The 22,554-nt window shown below is 35.9% G+C and overlaps 1 protein-coding gene across 3 annotated transcripts in view; it reads right to left on the bottom strand.

Annotated features, from left to right (window-relative positions):
• Diaph3 (diaphanous related formin 3) overlaps nt 1–22,554 on the bottom strand; it is a 481,958-nt gene that overhangs the window by 413,426 nt on the left and 45,978 nt on the right. For all 3 annotated transcript variants that reach the window (XM_046466464.2, XM_058586107.1, XM_058586106.1), the window contains one exon: nt 15,101–15,277. In XM_046466464.2, the coding sequence (XP_046322420.1) occupies nt 15,101–15,277 (177 nt within the window). The remainder of the gene's footprint in view (nt 1–15,100; nt 15,278–22,554) is intronic.

The raw sequence follows: 22,554 nt of genomic DNA, 5'->3' as shown, positions 1-22,554 counted from the left end.
AATGCCACCTCTCTTGCTGATATATGGCACTAATCTTTCTGACAAAACTGTGATGATAGCTTCAATGTAAATACAAAATGAAATGAAGAAATGAGGCCACAAAAAAGGAATTGACTACCCAACACCACAAACAGTCAAGGAGCACCCAGTTGGCATGGAACTGCATGCAATAGGTCATCACTCTCTGCATGTCCTTGAGGAAATGGAATGGCAAAGATAAGCTTTGCCCTTTATAAAAGGAACAAGGGAGCAATGGAGATGGGGGGAAAAACACATATTTCAAAGTATAAAAGTACAAGATTTTTAGAACAAATTATTTTCAATCTATGGAGAAGCAGGCTACAGGAAGAAAACCTCACGAGGCAATGCTAGTTAACTTCTGGAAATGGTAAAGTCCTTGGGAAATGTACTGAGAACTTTTTCCTAGAAACTTTGTGTCCATATGTTGTACGTCCAGAAGAATCAAGTATCTCCGAAGGCTATTGGACAAACTAAGCAGCAAAAGGTCAGCCGGAGAGAACAATGAGAAAGTCTTTAATTTTCACAATTCTCAGTTTCTATTTGCTCAATTGTATCTCCATTGTCTTAGGTGAGATTCCCTAGAGGCAGAGACTGGGACAAAAACAGACACAGGTGATCTGTGGAAGAGATAATCTCTAGAATAAGGTACTTTCCTGGCAACTTGGGTTTTTTTGGATCCCATGAATTTCCCCCAATACCAAAATATTTTTGATTAACAGTACCTAGCTAAACCTACACATGGATATTACCTGCCTTTTGTCCCACTCTGATTTCTCTTCTAAAAGCTTTCCTTGCCCCTGACTCATCTTTGGAGATTAATTACAGAAAGTTCTCCTCTTGTTCCTCAGAGCCAGCATTGAATGGACCTACTTTCCTGCCAGCCTTTCTCCAGATGGTTAGTATAGCAATGAGCAGGAAATCCCTCCCTCTATAAACAGTTAACACATTACTTATTCCCTGATAAAGATATACTGAGAGGGTATATGATCTCTACAGTATTCTTCCCAAAATATTCCTCAATAACCATGAGAAAGGAGAAAAGAAAAATTAAAAAAAGATAAACCCAAATTGAGGACCCTTTACACAAATAACCAGGAGTGTCAAGGTCATAAAACATAAAGAACTGTCCTTGACTGGAGGTGGCAAAGGAGACATGGTGACTAAATGCAAAGTGTGGTTTGGATTGGAACCTGGAATATAAAAAGACATAACTGGAAATAAAGTATACAATTTAGTTAGTAGTATCTATGTATTTTTTCTTATTTTTAATAATTGTCCTAATGTTATATAAGATGCTGATATTAGGGAAAGCCAAGTAAAGAGTATAGAAGAACTCTAAAATTGCAACGCTAAAATTATTTCAAAGTAAAAGTTTTAAAACATTAAAATAAGCCAGGCATGGGGGATGCATGCCTGTAATCCCAGTGGCTCAGTAGGCTGAGGCAAGAGGATCACAAATTCAAAGTCAGCCTCAGCAACTTACCTAGGCCTAAATGACTTGGTGAGACCCTGTGTCAAAATAAAAAAGGGCTGGGGATGTGGTTTAGTAGTTAAGCCCAGGGTTCAATCCCCAGTACTGGGTGGGTGGAGAGAAGGATGAAATTAAAATATTTTGAACAATTTTATGAATAATTTGAAAACAATAAAAATGGAACATCACTCTTTCTTTTAAAAAATTGACAAGTCCTCAAAAATCTTAAAAAAATAAATAACTAGGTTTTGGGAATGTTTGCTGTAGTAAACACACACTAACTGAATGGATGGAGGAGAGGAGAGGCAAGGGAAGAAACCACTATGAAGACAAATCCAAGACTAGTAAGACCAAGGGTTTGAACCTGGATAAAAACAAAAGTCCAACCCAAAGCTAGAAACAAGGCACTCTTGAGTTTCCTAAACACAAGGTCCTTGGTTACTTACACTTCATCCCATTCTCATCTAACCCTACCCTCTTAAACCATCCTTCTTACTCATTTCCCCAATGGCCTTTTCCAAAGACCTTAGTATCCTATGATCTGAAATAATGGTTAAATGGCTGAACTAGGCAATGTGCTAAATTTATAAGCATTATTTAATCCTTACCAATAACCAATTTAGGTATCCCCTTCCTAAACCTGTATATGTCAATCTACTATATCTTCTATATACCTCAACTTGAGATATTGAGAAAAACTTCAGGGGAATTCTTGAAGTTAACCATGGTTCTATGGCTTATTTTTGAACTCTAATCAATCTAGTCTCCCCATTTTTATTTCCATATTTTTTGGTCTCCATTATCATTAAATCCCATTTCCTGGGGGTCTAATACTATGGAGCTGAACACTAAGATTGCCAACACTGAGCTGATTCTTGATGTCCCATGCTTTGCTATCACCAAGAAGACTCTTCAAAGTGTTACCAACACAAAGGGAGGCGAAGCTAAAATCCATCAATTTTATAGGGGACAACATCAGGGATATAGAAAAGAATCAATGTGTGATTGAACACTTCCCTGTGGCACCTGGTAAAGGGGTAGATAGGACTGAGACCACTCACACCAAGTCAGCACCTTCTCAGATACTCCAAAAGATTCTGTGGGTTTGACAGGGCCAGAAGTTGCCACAAACCAGAAGAATACTGGCTTCCTACTACTGATTTCTGACTCCATATTAGACTGAGAAAATGCTGGCACAAAATAAATGTTTCCACATTTTCTTTGGTAAAGCCAAGGAAAGAAAAAAATGAATATTAATACCTGGGCACATACATGCAACTATTTAGAACACTAAGGAGCTATCATGCAGAGAATGGCAATAGAGTGGACATTTTTTTCAACTGAATTATAAACATTAAGCTCAATATTTTCATTCATGGATGTAGATTTTCAAGATAGCAAGCTCCTTAAATTTACATGCATCAAGTTGAGTGGGATAGTTAACACCATGGAGAGACAAATTAAATTTAAAATGATTGACTATTTGTAGAACTACACCAATACATACAAGCAAGTTGTTGAAGATGGTCAGGTGTGGGTAATTCAATCAAAAAGGAAAAACACTACAGACAAACAGAGGAAAGACAGGAGTTTCAAAATGACTGCTGTATTATAGTAGATCAAACATCCATATGAATCAATAAGTATAATATTGGAAGATAAAACTAGAAACACAGAAATAGCAAAAGCATTCATTTTTTAAATTAATTAAAGAAAGTCAATAATCATCTGATTTCCATAGTTCTGTCTCATGGGTTAAAGCCAACATAATTATTCTTGGTAACATCCTCTGTCTTACTAACATTACATTGCTACACCCACATCTTCAGAAGAGACCCACAATTATCCCCCATTGTCTCTCCAGGAACATACCCATAGTTCTTCTCAAAGTGTACTTCTCTTTTTAACCACATCTGAATTTCTCTTCAACATCCACAATGTCAAAGATCTTACTGATATTTATCCCTACATTCAGGTAGATATTTACTACCATGAATGGTTTGCTGACAAAAAGTAGGAAATTTTATGACCCTTTCCAGGTCATTATATACTCTAAAGTAGGGCAGACTAAATGAATCATATCTAATTCTATAATTCAGTAATTTTTTTTAATTTTAGATGGGGTTTATAAATAATTAGAATGATCCAAAACATAATTATTACTATCTTTCATATTCAAGATGTCAACAAATAAATTTTAAAAATACCTTTACCTTCCGTCCATTTTTACTGTTTCAATATAAATATTTATAACAATCTATTTTATATAAATGTGATTATAAACAGGCAAATTTTTTGGCTTTATCAATAGTTGGGTTCAGTCTTCTTGTTTCTCTTCACACTGTCTTTACTCAATTTCATTAAAATTAATAGGAAGTCAGATGGCTGGCTCATTAACAGAAGAACCACCAGAGAAATGACATTTACCCAGATATTGACAATAAACTCATAAACAGTATTATTTAACTAAAAATGCAACCTGAAGTTTATGGGAAGAATGTGAATTACTTTAATTAAAAAACAAATTTCAATTTATCCTAATGATGATATCAAGAAAAAAATTCAAGTGTCCTATGTCTTATATAGTATGAATTTTAGTAGAACGAACAAGAAGCACTCTAAATTTGCAGGGTGTGGTCTGAGTCTCATTTGTTTAGGAAGAGAACCTTGCTTGAACAAGTACTGTTCAAGCACATGCACAAAACCCACAACTGCCAACAACTATCTGTAACCCTGCAGAAAAGAACACTGCCACTGATAGAGTTTCATTAACTCATCTACTTTTTCTACTTTTCAAGACAAATAATCTGGGCTGAGGATGTGGCTCAGTGGTAGAGTGCTTGCCTAGCATGTGTAAGGCACTGGGTTCGATCCCTGGCACCATATAAAAATAAAACAAAATAAAAAATTAAAGTGTTGTGTCCGTGTAAAACTAAAAAAAAAAAAAAAATTCTAAAAAAACAAATAACCATTTCCTTGCAAATTACATACAGAAGAAAACAGCGGTTTGACTTCAGATCCAAAGAGTGACCTTTCTATAGAAAAAAAAACAGGACTGAGAAAAGACCTTCCCAGTTGAAGAAGATGTGCCTGAAAACCTCCTGATTGGTCGAACAGCATGGTAAAACATTACTGTAATGTTTATCTTTTTAAAATTTCTAACAATTTTATTGGTACTGCAAACTGTCACCAAGCAAAAATCACAGCTCCTCAATCATTTATTTTCTCATTTATCTAGATCTACAAAAAACAAACACACATTGACATTATCCCCCAACAAACACAACCCATGAACCCACATGACAATCTCCTTGCACTATTGTCCTCTTCCTCCTATTTGGATCATTTGGATTGCTCTTAAACCACCTTGAACTTTTTGACTTATACTCAATAGTGAAAGAAAAAAGATGAAAACTAACAGATCAGAAAAAGCATTCCCACAGAACCTTTCTCATTTTTTATATTACAAACCTTAAATATGCCTTTTAGTTGGTGAAATATTAAAAATGCTCATAATATAGGAAAGTAGGATTGTAATAATATTAATACTTAAAATAAGTGCTGGTGGGACTATACAGCAGTCAAAAAACACAAGAACTGATAAAAAGAGGTCTTTGTTGGTTTTTCTTTACGAGCAGTCTCCTGGTGACCCTTATAGCATGTCTTATGTGCTTAACCCAGTAGGCACTCATTTAGTTGACTAGAGGAAGAGCTATGCATAAATCCCTAAACACCAAGGATTAAAGCAAAAAGGGTAGAAAAAAGAAAAATTGTCATTGGTGTGTACCAAAGAGTGGCAACGTAGACCAAATTTAGCTAGATGAATCCTACTCCCACCGACAGTATTAAAAAGTACCAAGCATACATAGTAGTGTTTGATTTTATCTGTTCACTTGAGTTCTTCTTTCTTCCTCTGGATCCTAAGTTTACCCCAGGCAAAGATATTCTGTTGAATGAACTAAAAAGCTCTGAGAACACAAAGACAGTGGGGATGTAGCTCAGTGGTAGAGTGCTTGCTTAGTGTATGTGAGGCCCTGGGTTTGATCCACAGCACTGCAAAAAAGAAAGAAAAACACAAAAACATACTGATATTTAACTCCATGAAGACTCACATATCATTTGATTATTTCAACATGGTATTTACCAAAGCAAGAAAGAAACAAATCAACACATTTGACAATTCACTACTGAATATATATAATATGTTCAAGGCACTATGAGCACAAAAATGAGTAAGGATAAATGTTTATGATCCAATAAATTAAGTTTCTGACAAAAAAAAAAGACTGGAAAATTGTCTCATGAAACAAGAAATGAATGTAGCATATACAGTTTCACTCATATAATCAATAATACAGGACATACTTAATTTGAAGGATAAAAAATTAACAGAGTCAAGTGTCTACCCTATAGAACTCGCCAGTCTAGTGAGGACAAGCCAATTTAATGTAAATATAATGCAAAAATCGGGGGAGGACTTTACTAAATATTTTTGGACAAGAGGAAAAAATATGAATACTTTTTCTGGAGTATAAGAAAAGGCATCTTAAAATTGGCCAGTCTGAGCCTCATTCTGAGAGCAGAATAAAACATTTTGGAGAATAAAGCAAGTATCAGGCAAGCACATAGAAATTTTCAGCAAAGAACATCTTCTACCTCTAATTCAGGTTGCTTATTATTTAATTCTATTTGGAATAAAATCTAAGATACAAAAATAAAAACATTCTAAATAGTCAAAGACAACTCATAAAACTTTTAATAGTACAAAAGTACTCAGTACAAAGAAAAAAGTTATAAAACCAATAAAAATGGAAAAATAAGTTATTATTCACAAGTATTCTGAATATATATATATATATATATATATATATATATATATATAAAACACATTTGAGTGAATCTACAAACAAAAACTAGTGAGAAGGGCTGGGGTTTTGGCTCAGCAGTAGAGTGCCTGCCTCACACATGTGAGGCACTGGGTTGAATCCTCAGCACCACATAAAAATAAACAAACAAAATAAAGACATTGTGTCCATCTACAACTAAAAAATAAGATAAAAACCACTAATGAGAGTTCAACAAGGTTACTGAATACCAAACCATACTCAAACAAAAGTTATTTTTATTAGAAAGCGTGCTTAACCAAGGAAGTAAAAGACAACAGAAATTATAGAACACTGAAGAAAGAAATTGAAGGAGAACTTAGAATATGGAGAGACTTCCCATCTTGGACAAACAGAATTAATACTGTCAAAATGACCATCGTACCAAAATCAATAAACAGATTTAATACAATCACCATAAAAATCCCAATGAGTCCTTAAATTCATTTGGAATAATAAGAGATCCAGAATAACCAAGTAATATTGAATAAGAAAAGAAACACAGGAGGCATCACAATAGTTGATGTGAAATTAAACTACAGAACTATAATAACAAAGCAGCATGGTATGGGCATAAAAATCAACTCGAAAACCAATGGAACGTAATAGAAGACTCAGAAAAATCCACATACTTAAAGCTGATATTTGACAAAGATGCCAAAATTATATTCTGGAGAAAAAACAACCTTTTTAACAAATGGAAAAACTACATAGCTATTTGGAGAAATATGAAACTAGATCCCTATTTCTCCCTGTTCACAAAAGTCAAATCAAAATGGATTAAAGACAGGAATTAGACCAGAAACCTTGTAACTAATAGAAGAAAAGATAGGGTCAAAACTCTATCATACTGGTGTTGGGTCAGACTTCCTTAACAAGACCCCCAAGAAACTAAGTCAAGAATCAATATGTGGGATGACATCAAATATAAAGCTTCTGCACAGCCACAGAAATTATTAAAAGCATGAAGAGAGGGCCTACAGAATGGGAGAAAATCTTTAGTCATCTACCTGCCCTTGGATAGGTCATTAATATCCAGGATATAAAAATAATTTTTTAAAAAACAACCTAATCAATAAATAGGTAAAAGAACTAAATAGAATTTCTCAAAAGAAACACAAATGGCCAACAAATAGATGAAAAATGTTCAACGTCTCTAGCAATCAGGGAAATGCAAATCAAAACTACACTAAGATTTCATCTCACTCCAGTCAGAATGGCAATGATCAAGAATACAAACAATAATAAATGCCGACAATAAGGTGGAGAAAAGAGTATACTTATACATTGTTTAAGGGACTGCACTCTGGAACACAGTATGAAGATTCCTCAAAAACCTAGAAATGAAACCACCATATGACCCAGCTATCCCACTCCTTGATATTTTTCCCAAAGAACTAAAATTCGCATACTGTAGTGATACAGCCACCTCAATGTTTATAGCTGCACAATTGACTCTAGCTAAATAATGGATTCAACCCAGATGTCCATCAATAAATGAATGGATGAATAAATAGTGGTATATATAACTGATGAAGTTCTATTAGCCATAAAGAATAAAATTATGGCATTTGCTTGTAAATTGATAGAAATGAAGAACATCATGCTAACTGAAATAAGCCAGGCTCAGAAACTCAAATGTCAATTGCTTTCTCTCATATGCAGAAGCTAAAGTAAACTAAAGGAGAGGAGGAGGGAAGGATATCACAAAAATATAGGGAAGATCAATAGTGTAGGAGATCAAGAGACAGAGTGAAAGGATGGGAAAGAGGAGACAATGCAGAATGAATTATTAAATCAGATTATGTACCTACACAGGGAATTTCACCTTTATGTAGAAGTAAAAATAATCAATCAAATTTAAATAAATAGATGAGCAAAAAGAAGTCTAATAGAGTAGAAGAAGGAGAATGGTAGAGGGAAGGGAGGATGGGAGAAGTAAGAGAGAGGGAAAAGAGGGAATGGTGAACTGAAATCAAATTCCATTCATCTACGATTTTGTCAGGATGAATGCAACTACTATGTATAACTATAATGCTCTAATATAAGTAAACTATATTCTGACTAAAAAAAAAGAAGAGTGCTTACATATAAAGAATAAATCTAGGAGTAACTAATAAAAGATGTGAAATTTTAAATAATTTCACCGAAAGTGAAAAGATGGAACTCAGAATGGAACAAGGTATTGGCAATATACAAACTGGACATGTGGATATCATTTATGATGTATAAAAATTCTACAAATCAATAAGAAAAAGACAATATCCCCCCAAAATGGTAAATGATATGAACATTCAAAAAGTTCACAAAAATGTAGATTAAACAATCAATAGACATGTGACAAGATGTTCTTATGATAAAAGAACATAACTTGTACTTATGATAAAAAAAATCATTTAAAGTACAAAGTATCCCATTTACATTCAACAGACTTGCAAAATTTAAGAAGTCTTAAAAAAGCAATGAAAAAAGAGGGACATTCTCCAAATTAGCCACCCGGAAATCTTCAAAAGCATCAAATTCATAAAATCTGAGCAAAGACAGATAGTATTCCTGACTGAAGATTTTTAAAACATGACAACTAAACACAATGCATGACTCTGAACCAGATTACTTTTTCATAAAGGGCATCATTGGTACTGCTAATAAAACTTGAACAATGTCTTAGGATTCGTTGGTAGAAACCAATTAGTGTTAACTTTCTCATTTGAGTTGTAGTTGTAATATAGTTACAACGATGAGTCCTTATTTGTAGAAAATATACACTCAACCATTGGAGGATTATGGGACACTGAGTCAGCCCTTACTGATCTTGTCTTAGCCCAAACCTAACTTTTCAGCTGATATCTGAGCCTGCAGATAACTAGTCCCAGTCTGAATCCTGTCTTTTCAGTTTTGATGGGGTTTCAAGCACAGCAGTATAAAACTCAATGTGGTCAGATTTATCAATTATTTTATGATTTGTGCCTTTTGTATATTATTGAAGAAATCCTTTTCTATCCTGTCATTGAGTCAGCAACTTACCTTCAAGTAGTTCACAGGAAAAGGGGTGTTTTTGTACATTACTACACAGGAAAATGTTTAGTTCACAAATGAGAATAAAAAGTACCCACTGTTCGCCTCCAGGAAAAATTAAATTGGAAGCAATACAAGGGACTTCAATTATATCTATGGTTATATTATGTTCTTTATATTTTTAAATGCCTAAAGTATTCTAATTAGGAAAATACTCCTGAAGTATATTCCACTTTAGATTATACATTGAAAATTATTTCAAAATCAAATGTGAGTACTATTAGTATTATCCACATTGTTTCCCCTCACTAAAAAGGCAATATATGCATTATTCATCTAAGCTCTTGAAGCAGGAGACACTTCACACACATGCCTAAGAGATGATGATGACATCAAATAAATGTGTTTTCTCCTACTTTATAATAAAGCTTAATAAATATCTTCCCAGGAAAAGATTAAAGCATCATTCTTTATACCTGAGTTCTTTGAGCAATTTGATTAGACCATTTTCCACCACATAATTTTGGACAAGAAGTCCAGAAGTTAATTTTTGTCAGAATGATTCTGAAATGATTGGCACTCATTTAATGCCTGTTAATGATAGCATTCTGATACATAACCCTGCTTGCAAAGCTTCATTCTCTCAACTGAAAGTGAGAAAATGAAAAAAGGTATGAATGCATGAAAAATCTCTTCCACTCATTATTTTAATGTTTTTGTGTTATTGGGAAGACTAGCAATTAAAGTTAATCTCCATCTAATCTTAGGATCTGAATAGAAATATAATATCTTACAAATCTTAAAAGTTCGGACACTGCACTTAGCTTAACGAACTCAACAGACATTTATTGGGGATTTTGATACCACATTAAGTTAATCTAGTGTAGAGACAGATATATTTTTAAAAAGGAATTCTTGACTCAAGCACAGCAGCTCTGACAAGCAGGGTAAGCAATGCTCAAATCTGGGAGGGAATAGATAGATACTAAAGAAGAGTAATGTTGGGCTAAGGAACAGAGTTAGAAAGATGAATGGAGAAAGCCACTGCAATACCCCAGTAAGAGTTAATAAAATTTTAATGAAAGCAGGGGAGAAATGTAATCAGAGCTAATAAGGAAATAGAAGTAAATGGATGAGACCAATGCTTTAATAGTATCAAGTTGATTCAGATTTCAGTGTGTGCTTCCCAGTCAGAGAACTAAAGAAGGAAAGAATAGAAATCTATTGTTGTTTTTTAAGGAATATAATACATTCAATTTCTTTGTGTTAAGGTTTATCACCTTTTAAAGAGCTGAATTGAAGCTGCTCTTCTATAGAAGACACAGAAAGGTATCAAAATATAGGGGACAGTCTACAACACAGAAGGGTTCCAGTCTCCTAGGAAGAACACAGAAAAAAAAAAAAAAAAACGCAGTAGATAAAGGTAATACAAGGGGCCATGGACCAGAAGCAACACTCAGAAGAAATAAAAGAACAGACAGAAGAGGAGATATGGAAAGAACCATTCAGAAAGGATGAAAATCAGGCAAGAAAAAAGGTATCACACTTCCCAAAGCGAATAAAGAAATGCCAGTAAGTGAAAATGGTCAGCAATATCACATGTTGCAAAAATGATTCAAATATCAAAAAGTTGTTTACAGTTAAAGGAATAAATGCCCCAAACAAAACAGCTAGAAAAATTACAAGGTATTGATAGAAACCACCAGAGTAAACCACTCTTTTTGTAGCAGACAGGATTTGGAAGAAACATGATGACATTATTAGCTTCCCAAAACAATATGTATCCCAGAGGTGGTTCAGGCCTGAGAAATCCAAGAAATATTGCTTACAAAAGGTAACCCCATCAGAGTAATAGATTCACAGAACACAAGGCTATAGATAGCCAACAAAGGAGAAATCACCAGTGACATGGGAACTACAGGTGAGATTAGGAGGAGGCAGGCCAGAGGAGCAAAGAAACAGCATATGTAATCTTCCACACCTATGGCAGACAGAATGGCCCACACAGAGAGGTACACTGCCCTAATCCCTGGACCCTATATATATGAATTACATTATATGGACTGTACAAATGTAAATAACATACTGAATCTTACAATAAATAAATTATCTGGGTTTATCTGGAAAACATAAAGGGGGCCAATTAAAGCAGAACACTTTCTCTAACAGAGGAAGAAGATTTGCATCAAAACAAGTAGTCAGAAATTGTAAGCATAAGACAGATTCAATGTATCTGAGATACAGGAGATCTCTAAAACTAAAAGCAGTCCCCAACTGTTAGCCATCAAGGAAAAAGGAACATCAGTCCCACAACTGCAAGGAATTGGATCCTGCCAACAACAACAATAAACCTGGAAGATCCTTCACAAAGTCTGTACTGGGAGCCTAGCCAGCTGGCACTGGTTTCAGCTTCAAGAAACTCACAGAACCAATGAGGTCAAGCTGGATTTCTGATCTACACAACTATTGTCCATTTATGTTGTTTTGAACCCCTAAATCCATGGCAATTTGCACCAGCAGCAATAAGAAATTAACATAACACCCCAGGATACCAATGGTGCTTATAAATGCCCTAGAGCAGGAAGTACTTGTCTCTCCTCATCTCCAGTCTTATCCTGGAGGAGACAGATTCAGTCTAGAAAGTAGGGCAGAAAGGCAAGGATAGGAAGCAGGAGCCAACCACACCACAACAGCAGAGCCTTCTGCAGGCTCCAAGCAGAGCAAGCTGGCAAAAGAAAAAAAGCAACTGTTTTCTTGGGATGAAAACCAAGTTATTTAACCTAAGCCATGGTTTTTACCACCTACAGCAATAAAGCTGTAGGACCTGCCTGGAATTTTATTCAGGGTCAGGGAAAAATAAGTTGAGAGAGCAAGAGCTGGAGGCAAAAGCTGGAATAAACAAGTCACTTTCAGCTTCAAAACCCAGCTATGTGTATCTACAAGGAGTATAAAAGGAACCACTGGAAGAAACTCCAGAAATCAACTATACAGACAGTAATGAACACAACTATTTCACATTATATCTAATATCCACAAAGGAACCAAGATGGGCTTTTGGGTAAAAAGTTATGGGTAAAACTCCAACTTTCCCCAAAGACAAATGGGGAAAGAATCCTTAAAAAGTAGAACCAAAAGCTCATCACTACTTTAGGAAAGCATACAAAAACTAGGCTATTACAGAGACGCAGTAAACCCATATCCTAAGTAAAAGCTAAATGAGTACAAATGTTCAAGTCTTATGCTGTACTTCACATTCATTAAGTTATTAAGTCAGCACAGTCTTCCAAAAGGACTGTCTTCAGGAGAAAAAAGAAGCATTCTCCAAAACCAAGTTTTTACTTCATATAAAAATGAAACTTTTGATAAATTGATAAGTAATAATATATATTTTTTAATTGCATACCACCAAAACAAAGAACTATATACAATTTTTAGCATGAAATTTCCAAAGGTGCAAGTGCCAAAAAGTTAACATGGCCAATTATTAAGTGTAACTTTCTCAAACAGTTTTTATTAATGGAGATATGTGTAAGAAAAAAAAAATCAAATCCAGTTGAAATCTATCATTCTTCACATAGAAACAATTTTAAGTTTGTAAAAATAATTTTTTTTAAATGTGGCACCCTGAAAAGTCTCAAGAATATCACTGATTGACATTTAGAGGAGGAAAAGATCCTTCTCAACTTCTTTAGTTTTCAGCTTTGGAATCAACAGCACCTTTTCCCTTCAGCATATTGTGATTTACTCAAAGAATCAGTAAGGAAAGTAAAGAATCTGTTCCTTATTTTTGAACAATAACTTAGTGAGGCAGACTCATTCCTTAGCATACTGAATATTCCTACCAAAGCAACAGTTTCACTTTATTTCTGCTGAGTAAAGTAAAACCTTGACTGCAGAAGATCTGCCTCAGGCAGACCTGTCCTAGGTTTAACAAGGGATCTAGCCCACTTACCAAAGAAGTATTCTGTCAATACTTCAAAAATGCATATTGCCATCTGCACCATAGTCTTATTAAAATTGACAAATCATCTTCCTTTCCTGGGTAACAGCAACATCAACAACAAAAATAACAAACTATATTCAATACTTCCTGGGTAGTTTTCCTTTTAACTATGTGTGGTAATAAAATGTGGTTTCCATGAATCTTTAACATCAACAGGCTCCTTCCTCTGCTTATTCATATGTCACCTACTACTATGACCAAAAAACGTAAGGTAGTCACAAGTGAGCCATAAAACTACCATTCCAAAATTTCATGGGTTATGAAAATAAGTGATTCCTTTTACAGTGCATGGAAAAGAGGAAGAAAAGGGCACTTTACCATCCTAAGTCCTTAACAGTACACTAAAGAGAGCTGGTTTCATACAAACCTTACCAATAGTGGCAAAGGCTACCAAAAGGAGAAAAGGTTGTTTTTTTCTGGTTCTTGGTTGAAAATATATCAACTCATAGTGTGAAAAGAGTGGAGAAGGAGTTATACATATGTGGTTAACAAACCAAAACTAGCATTTCAACAAGACCAGGCATAGTCTAGGGTTCACGCAAAAATACTACTATGCTCTGTGATAAATAGTTAGGAATCACTGACACTATGAAAAACCCTTTGAAGGCACAAACTACGCATGGATTTTTTCTGGTGTCTTCTGAACCTCCATGTGTAATACTGGACACAAATCTTGTGATGAATAAAAAATAAGGCAGCATAACGGCAAATACGTCACTGATTTCAGCTCATCAGTTAGACCAGCTGTTCACTCTCGCCATGGAAATGGAGTTCCTCTTGGTGAAATGGGCTAGCTATAGAATAAAAGCTAAGAAAGGCAGGGTGCAAAAACACCACAGGACACAGAAAGTAATTTCAAAAACGGGGTGGAGTGGGCTAGATGAGCTATCAATTTCTCTAAAAATTGATAAGGCAGTCAAAAACAATACACAGAAGAACAGACATAACCAGAGTAAGTCATGATTCAGAAAAAAGAGACAATTCCTCAGGATGACACACAAAATCCTTTCCTAATCTGACTCAAGTTATCACTCCAATCTAATTTATCTGACCTTTATTTTTGACCTAGCTCTACATCTGAGCTCACTGTCATTTCATTATTCTCAAAGATTTCCCCCACCCTCTGTCTACACAAATCCTATCCTGAGTTGAGACCTGGCTTCCTTCACCATTTCTACTAAATTTTCCCAAACTACTTAATACTCTATCTATTGTGGTTTTCACAGAAAATAATTAGATATATCAAAAACTAATGTAGTTCTTCCTACAATGAACTTATAAAGAACTTAATTATTAAATACTACTTTCTGACATTTCTTACTCATTTTTCAAATGTTTGTTGGGAATCCTAGAAGATAAGCAACTTAGAAGTAGGAACTATATATGTAAATAAATTTATTTAGATTAAATTAGCATTTATTTATAGCAAATGACTTCAGTATACATAACATGTGGGTTATTAGTCAAATTAGTTTGGAAATACCACAGGTTGACTCAAAGAATCACCTGGCCTCAAATGACACCATGTGTCTCTAGCAGAAAAGGCACACACAAAAAAGCATGGTCCAAAAGCCAACTATGGTTGAAGTGCTATCTTCAGAAACATCTGCAATCACCCTGTAAAACCTAACTTGCAAATATGTTTGGAGTTCTTTCACAAGAACATAACAGACTTCACATCATTTTATAGAGAATCAAAATTCTTACCATCATCTCTTCAAAAAGCTGTAGGACTTCATTCTCTGACAGTGGCTTTGGGATGCTTCCCATGATCTCTGAAGGTGCTGATGAGCAGTCATGGCCTGCAAACACAGTCTTCACGTTGGGAAGAGGAGTTCTCTCTTTCTTGCTCCCTGGAATTCTTATGCTGGCAAATTTGTCCAGCTACATAGAAAGATAAAAGAGCACACATATAAGCATTCCCTCTCCCAACATTTATCTAATTCCAAAAGTGGAAAAAACAGAGGAAATCATATTGTCACTGTGATTTCAAGGGGCATTCGGAAACAGAATCTTTAATAATAAAAAGTGGTGAAAAGTTTTCAGAAACCATCCTATCTAAAAGTAGATGAGAAATCGAACAACCTCAAAAATCATTCCTTCTAATCTTAAAATCATTCAATTACAGATTCTAGTAACAAGTGACCTTTGCTTTATAGAGTAGAAAAACCAAGCAGTTTTACAAAGGCAATTTCCCTAATATAGTGGTGACACCAAATTAGTACTCAGTGTCCTACTCCCAGCCCATCACCAGGCAAGTTCTAGAATAGCATAAACAGGTTGGGAAGCAGGGTGTGACAGGACATGATTAGGAATTATACTGAATTCTACTTATGTCTTTATAGCTTGTTAGCCTGATAATACATTTCTCCTTGTTCAGGCTGGTTTCTACAACTTCTACAGAGAAGGTATATTCAAGCCTTACAAAATAAAGCTAGATTTTTGTTGTAAAGAGAATTATCCTACAAATAGATCAAATAGTTCACTGATATTTAAAAATACATAGATACTAGTTTACAAAGCTAATTGTTCATTCAAAAGTGATTGGATTTCACAAGTTCTCTTCTACACAAAGAACTCAAACCTCCTATTTCAAGCTTCATAAAATGTCAACAATGAAAAGGAAATAACATTTTAAGTATCAAATATAGAAGTACATTTAAAAACATGATCAATGAGTCTGTGAAATGTTCATCATGGCTACATATATTAAATTGTTGTGTTTTTTATTAGTTGTTCAAAACATTACATAGCTCTTGACATATCATATTTCATACAATTGATTCAAGTGGGTTATGCACTCCATTTTTCCCCCATATACAGATTGCAGAATCACATCGGTTACACATCCACGTTTTTATATACTAGTGTCTGGTAACAAATACAAGATATAGAACTGTACCACTCATTATTATAATGGGCTGTAGTTATAGATAGTTATTGAATTAAAGGAATATTAAAAATTCAGTTCCTTAGTTGCATATGTAGCTAGTAGCTATCACATTGGAGTTCTATTGAACACCTAGTATAACCAGTAAAGAAATATGACACCTAAAAATCATTTAGAAGGAAGGTAAGTCACAGTGATAACTAATTGTTAAAGAAGTGGAACTAAAAACTAAAAGACAAAAAAAATTAAAAAATTAAAAAAATAAAAAATAAAAACTAAAAGACAACTCTACATTAACCCTAAAAGTACACATTGGAGTTGTAAAGCAGAAAGATATACGCCATGGTTTCGAAAGCTAGCAGCACAGTTGAAAAGTCAAAGAAGAGATTGCCAGATTCTCAATAACGCTCAGATGATAATACCTTGTAACACACAACTCAGGAATGAGCTGAATTAAAACTATAGAAGCAATAAAGGCCAGCCCTATATCAACTAGAGAGCCAACTGACTCAGCCTCCCCACAATTCACCCCCAGCTGCCACACTCTACCAGCCTAAAAGAAGGGCATAATTTTTAGAGGTCAGAGAGAATATTACTTGCTTCAGTTTCTCCTAGTACTTAAATAAAATATCTACCGTATAAATATTGCTCAACACACAAAGGAGCATGAGAATGTGAACCATGCTCAAAAAAGAGAGACCTATCATTCTGATGTTTTTGTATTCGATTTGCCAGAATTTTATTGAGAATTTTTGCATCTTTGTTCATTAGAGATATTGGTCTGAAGTTTTCTTTCTTTGTTGTGTCTTTGCCTGGATTTAGAATCAGGGTGATATTGTCCTCATGAGTTTGGAAGTGCTGCCTCTTTTTCCATTTCATGAAATAATTTGAAGAGTATAGGTATTAGGTCTTCTTTATAGGTCTTGTAGAATTCAGCTGTGTATTTACCCAGTCCTGGGATTTTCTTGGTTAGTAGGCTTCTGATGGTGTCTTCTATTTAATTGCTTGAAATTGATCTGTTTAAATTGTGTATATCATCCTGATTCAACCTAGACAAATCATATGACTCTAGAAATTTGTTGATGCCTTCAATATTCAGGATTCGGTGGGGTTTGTTCCAGGGAGGCAAGGTTGGATCAACATAAAGAATAAATGTAATTCATCACATCAATAGACTTAAACATAAGAATCATAAGATCATCTCAATAGATTCAGAAAAAGCATTTGACAAAATACAGCACACATTCATGTTCAAAATATTAGAAAAACTAGGGATAACAAGAACATATCTCAATATCATAAAAGGCCAACATAATTCTAAATGGAAAAAAAATTGAAAAAATTCACTCTCTTTCACCACTTCTATTTAACATAGTCCTTGAAACACTGGACAGAGCAATTACACAGACGAAAGAAATCACAGGGATATGCATAGCAAAAGAAGAACTCAAATTAGCACTATTTGCAGATATGATTTATTCCTAAAAAAAAAAAAAGGAAATTCCACTAGAAAACTCCAGTAAATGAATTCAGCAAAGTAGCGAGATACAAAATCAAATGCCCATAAATCAAAGGCATTTCTGTATATCAGTGACAAATCTTCTGAAAGGTAAATAAGGAAAAGTACCCCATTTACAATAGCAAAAAAAAATAAATAAAATACTTGGGAATCAACTTAACAAAACAGGTGAAAAGACCTCTACAATGAAAACTATTGAATGCTAAAGAAAGAAATTAAAGTAGACCTTAGAAGATGGAAAGCTCTGCCTTGTTCATGGATACAAGAATTAATATTGTCAAGATCACCATACTATCAAAAGGATTATACAGATTTAATTCAATTACAATCAAAATCCCAATGAAATTCCTCATAGAAATAGAAAAGGCAGTCACGAATTTCATCTGGGAATAGCTAAAACAATCCTCAGCAAGAAGAGTGAAGCAGGTGGCACCAGTATACCAGACCTCAAACTGTAATACAGAGCAAGAGTAACAAAAACAGCATTGTATTGACAGCAAAATAGACCTGTAGACCAGTGGTACAGAATACAGGACACACAGACTAACCCACATAATTACAGTTATCGGATATTAGACAAAGGTGCCAAAAACATACATTGGAGAAAAGATAGCATTTTCAACAAATGATGCTGGGAAAACGGGAAATCCATATGCAACAAAATGAAATAAAACCCCTATCTCTCACCATGCACAAAATTCAACTCAAAAGTGGATCAAGGACCCAGGAATTAAACCAGGACACTGCGTCTATTAGAAGAAAAAGTAGGCCCAAATCTCTATCATGTCAGATTAGACCACAACTTCCTTAATAAGACTCCTATAGCACAAGAATTAATATCAAGAATCAATAAATGGGATGAATTCAAACTAAAAAGCTTCTTCTCAGCAAAAGAAACAATCAGTGAAGTAAATAGATATCCTACTAATTGGGAACAAATTCTTACCACATGCACAGCAGATAGAGCACTATCTCTAGAATACATAAAGAACTCAAAAATCTCAACATCAAGAAAACAAATAACCCAATCAACAAATGGGCCAAGGAACTCAACTGATACTTCTCTGAAGAAGATATACAATCAATCAACAAATAAAAGAAAAAATGTTCAACATCTCTAGTAATTAGAGAAATGCAAATCAAAACTACTCTAAGATTTCATCTCACTCCAGTCAGAATGGCAGCTATTAAGAAAACAAACACACACACAAAAAAAGAAAACAAACAACAATAAGTGTTGGAGAAGATGTGGGGATAAAGGCTCACTCATACGTTGCTGGTGGAAGTGCAAATTGGTGAAGCCAAAACGGAAAGCAGTATGGAGATTCCTTGGAAAACTGGGGATGAAACCACCATTTGACACAGCTATCCCACTCCTCCTCAGTCTATACCCAAAGGACTTAAAAACAGAGTACTACAGGGACACAGCCACATCAATGTTTAGAGCAGCAAAATTCACAAGAGGTAAACTGTGGAACCAACCTAGATGCCCTTCGGTAGATGAATGGATAAAGAAAATGTAGTATATATACACAATGGAATATTACTCAGCAATAAAAGAGAATAAAATCATGGCATTTCCAAGTAAAAAGATGGAGTTCAAGAATATAATGCAAAGTGAAGTTAGCCAATCCCAAAAACCAAATGCCAAATGTTTTCTCTGATATAAGGAGACTGATTCATAGTGGGGTTTGGAGGGAGATCATGAAAAGAGTAGACGAACTCTAGATAGGGCAAAGGGGTGAGAGGGAAAGGTAGGGGGCATAGAGGTAGAAAAGACGGTGAAATGAGATGGACATCATTACTCTAAGTACATGTAGGAAGAGATGAACGGTAATAATATACTTTCTATACAACCAGAGATATGTAAAGTTGTGCTCTATTTGTGTAATATGAATTGTAATGAATTCTGTCATATATAACAAATTAGAATAAAAAATAAATTAAAAAAAAAAGATAGACCTAGAGGGGGCCTAGATATTGGAATTACCAGACAGGCAGTTTAAAACTAGAAAACAAAAAGACATAATTTAAGAAGTGGATTTGACAGCAAGTAGAGATGGGAAATTCATTTCAGCAGTAAAGTCACAGAAACTGCTTTTTAAAAAATGCATTAGAAATGAATAGTATACCAGGAGTGAAGATTTCATTGAATAGTCGGTCTGCACAGTAACCTGTATATAGCTGAGAAAAGAATTCATGAACTAAACACATATCAATAGAAAGTACTCAAACTAAAACACAAAGAAGAAAAACACAGGGAAGCAGGGAATCAAAGAGTAACCAAGATCTGAGATACTATATAGAATGTCATAACACAAGTGTACTTAGGATCCAGAAGCAGAAAGAGAATGGTGTGCAAGAAACATCTCAAGAAACACATGGAGAAACAAAGACTAAAATACATACATACAGATCTAAAAAACATACAGACATACAGATACAAGCAGCTCAGGAAAATGCAATAAGAAAATAAATATAAACACTTAAGCATTCCACAAACTGCTGGAAATTAAAAATAAAAGGCAAACCACAGCAGCACAGCCAAAGAAATAAAGACAAATTATATAGGGAAAAAATGATACAATATGACAGCTAATTTCTCAGCAAAATCAATGACAACAGTGCTAAAATGAAAAATAGATTATTTAAAATCTGATGGAAAAGTACTACCACTTTGGTATTCTGTATTAAGTGAAAATACCTTTTATACATAGAAGCAAAATAATGACATTTTCAGACAGACCAAAGGGAAGACAACATCTGCAGCACATTTGTACAATAAAAAGTGTCAAAGTAGTGTTTTGGGGAATGATACTACATGGTGATACTACATGGTATCCCAGACCTTCGAAAGGAAATGAAGAGCAATGGAGAATTCACTAGATGTTGGTGATACAAGGAAAAATAAGCAGCATAGGACTTACCTGTGTAACAATCAAGTAGACTAGCACACAGGCAGTAATTATACGGCTATATGAAAATGTAGCAAGGGGTATATAGAATTTATCCATATAACAAGGAAAAGTGGCATCTGACTCAAGAACATAAACGTCCTCTACTCTGAAATAACCCAGAAAAAAACTGTCTCTTCCTGAATTATGTGCAGAAGTTACTGTCCCTCTGTATATCTCTGAACTCATTCTTGATTTGCCTTAAACAACTGGGAAATGAGAATGGAACTGGTTCCTCAAATCGTTTGAGTTTTGACTCTAGTGCCATCACTTCTGTGCAGCTAATATCAATTCCCAAAGATAGAAACTACTCCAAGTCTTCACACAAATCGAAACTTGATTAATATGCTGAACTTATAATGAAGTGAAATTACGCAAATCATCATTAATGCAACATCAATATTATAAATGTAAACATGTCAATAAGTGGGAATAGTCGGTTTAAGCACTTAAGCTTCTGTGTAAATGAATAACCTAATGGTTCCATTAGGGACAGATTGTGTAAAACTTTAGTTTCCAACAACAAAAAAAATAAAATAAAATAAAATAAAAATTAAAAAACCTGCTTTTAGATGGACTTCAAGAAGGCCACGAATAGCGTGCATCACACCCCGTGTACCGCGCCACTGCACAGGTGAATAACGAGCTAGAACAACAAAAAACTATCTTGTTAGGAACTTACAGCAAAATGGGGGTGCACCGAAACCTAGAGGAAGGATTTCCAGTACCGAGGTCCGGTAATTGAGTCTCAAACACGAGCCAACTGTGCGACCGGAGATCCGGGCTGACTGAAACGCACGGCCCACCCCGCGGCTACAGACAGTGGGGCGCCGCCGAGAAGCGACCAGCAAGCAGGGAGAAACGTTGTTGCGGATTCTGTGGAATCCTGCCGACTGAGCCCTCACTGAGCCCTGGGCTGAGTTCGGGATTTCAGACGGGGAAGGAAGCGGTACAGTTCTATCCCCCACAACAGAAACTCCACCAAGGAAACCAGCGGCCACCATCTTGGAGAGCTGAAGTAACCACCGCCACTCTCCGACAGATTGCAACAATAAAACAGGTGTGTGTTACTCAGCTCATCTCCCATACAGAGGGGAATTCGCATAAAATCTCTCCTAGGCTTTCCGGGGGAGGGATTATCAGAGCGAGCCTGCATAAAGACGCGGGGAAAACTAGAGACACCTGACCTTCAACTCCCCCTCCCATTAGCGGCGAAAACGAAACCTGTCTTGCCAGCGCTGGGGGAGGGGCAAGCGGAAAAAATCAAAATGATAGAGTGCCGGGGTTCCCAATAGCCACCCTCCACACCCAACAAACGGCAGACCCAGAGTACAGTTTGAACTGCAGAGAGGCATCACTCAGGGGAAATCTGGTCTAGCAGGAGAAACCAGGACTAGCAGGAGAAACCAGGGGACTAGAGGCCAGGCCCTCGCGACTGGGCGGCTGGAGACCGCAAGCCCGCGGGCGACAGTCCACCTGATGCCCGCGTGACTGGGCGGCTGGAGAACGCCCGCCTGCCAGCGACCGACCGCGCGACTGTACGGCTAGAGATCGCCCGCCAGCCAGCGACAGCCAGCCCGCTACCCACGCGACTGGGTGGCTGGAGACAGCCCCCCTGCCGGCGACCGATCGCACACTGGCTGCCTGCGCGACTGAGCAGCTGGAGTCCGCCCCCACACCGGCGACAGATCGCCCGCCAGTTGCCCGCGCGACTGGGACGCTGGAGACCGCCCGCCCACCAGCGACAGATCGCCTGCCGGCTGCCGGCTGCCCACGCGACTAGGCGGCTGGAGACCGC

The sequence above is a fragment of the Marmota monax genome, unplaced genomic scaffold (genome assembly GCF_021218885.2).
Source record: "Marmota monax isolate L192 unplaced genomic scaffold, Marmota_monax_Labrador192_F-V1.1 WCK01_AAM20220418_F8-fsc00049, whole genome shotgun sequence".
Taxonomy (NCBI): Eukaryota; Metazoa; Chordata; class Mammalia; order Rodentia; family Sciuridae; genus Marmota; species Marmota monax.
The sequence above is the reverse complement of the archived record's forward strand: the minus strand, read 5'-3'. Positions and strand labels throughout refer to the sequence as shown.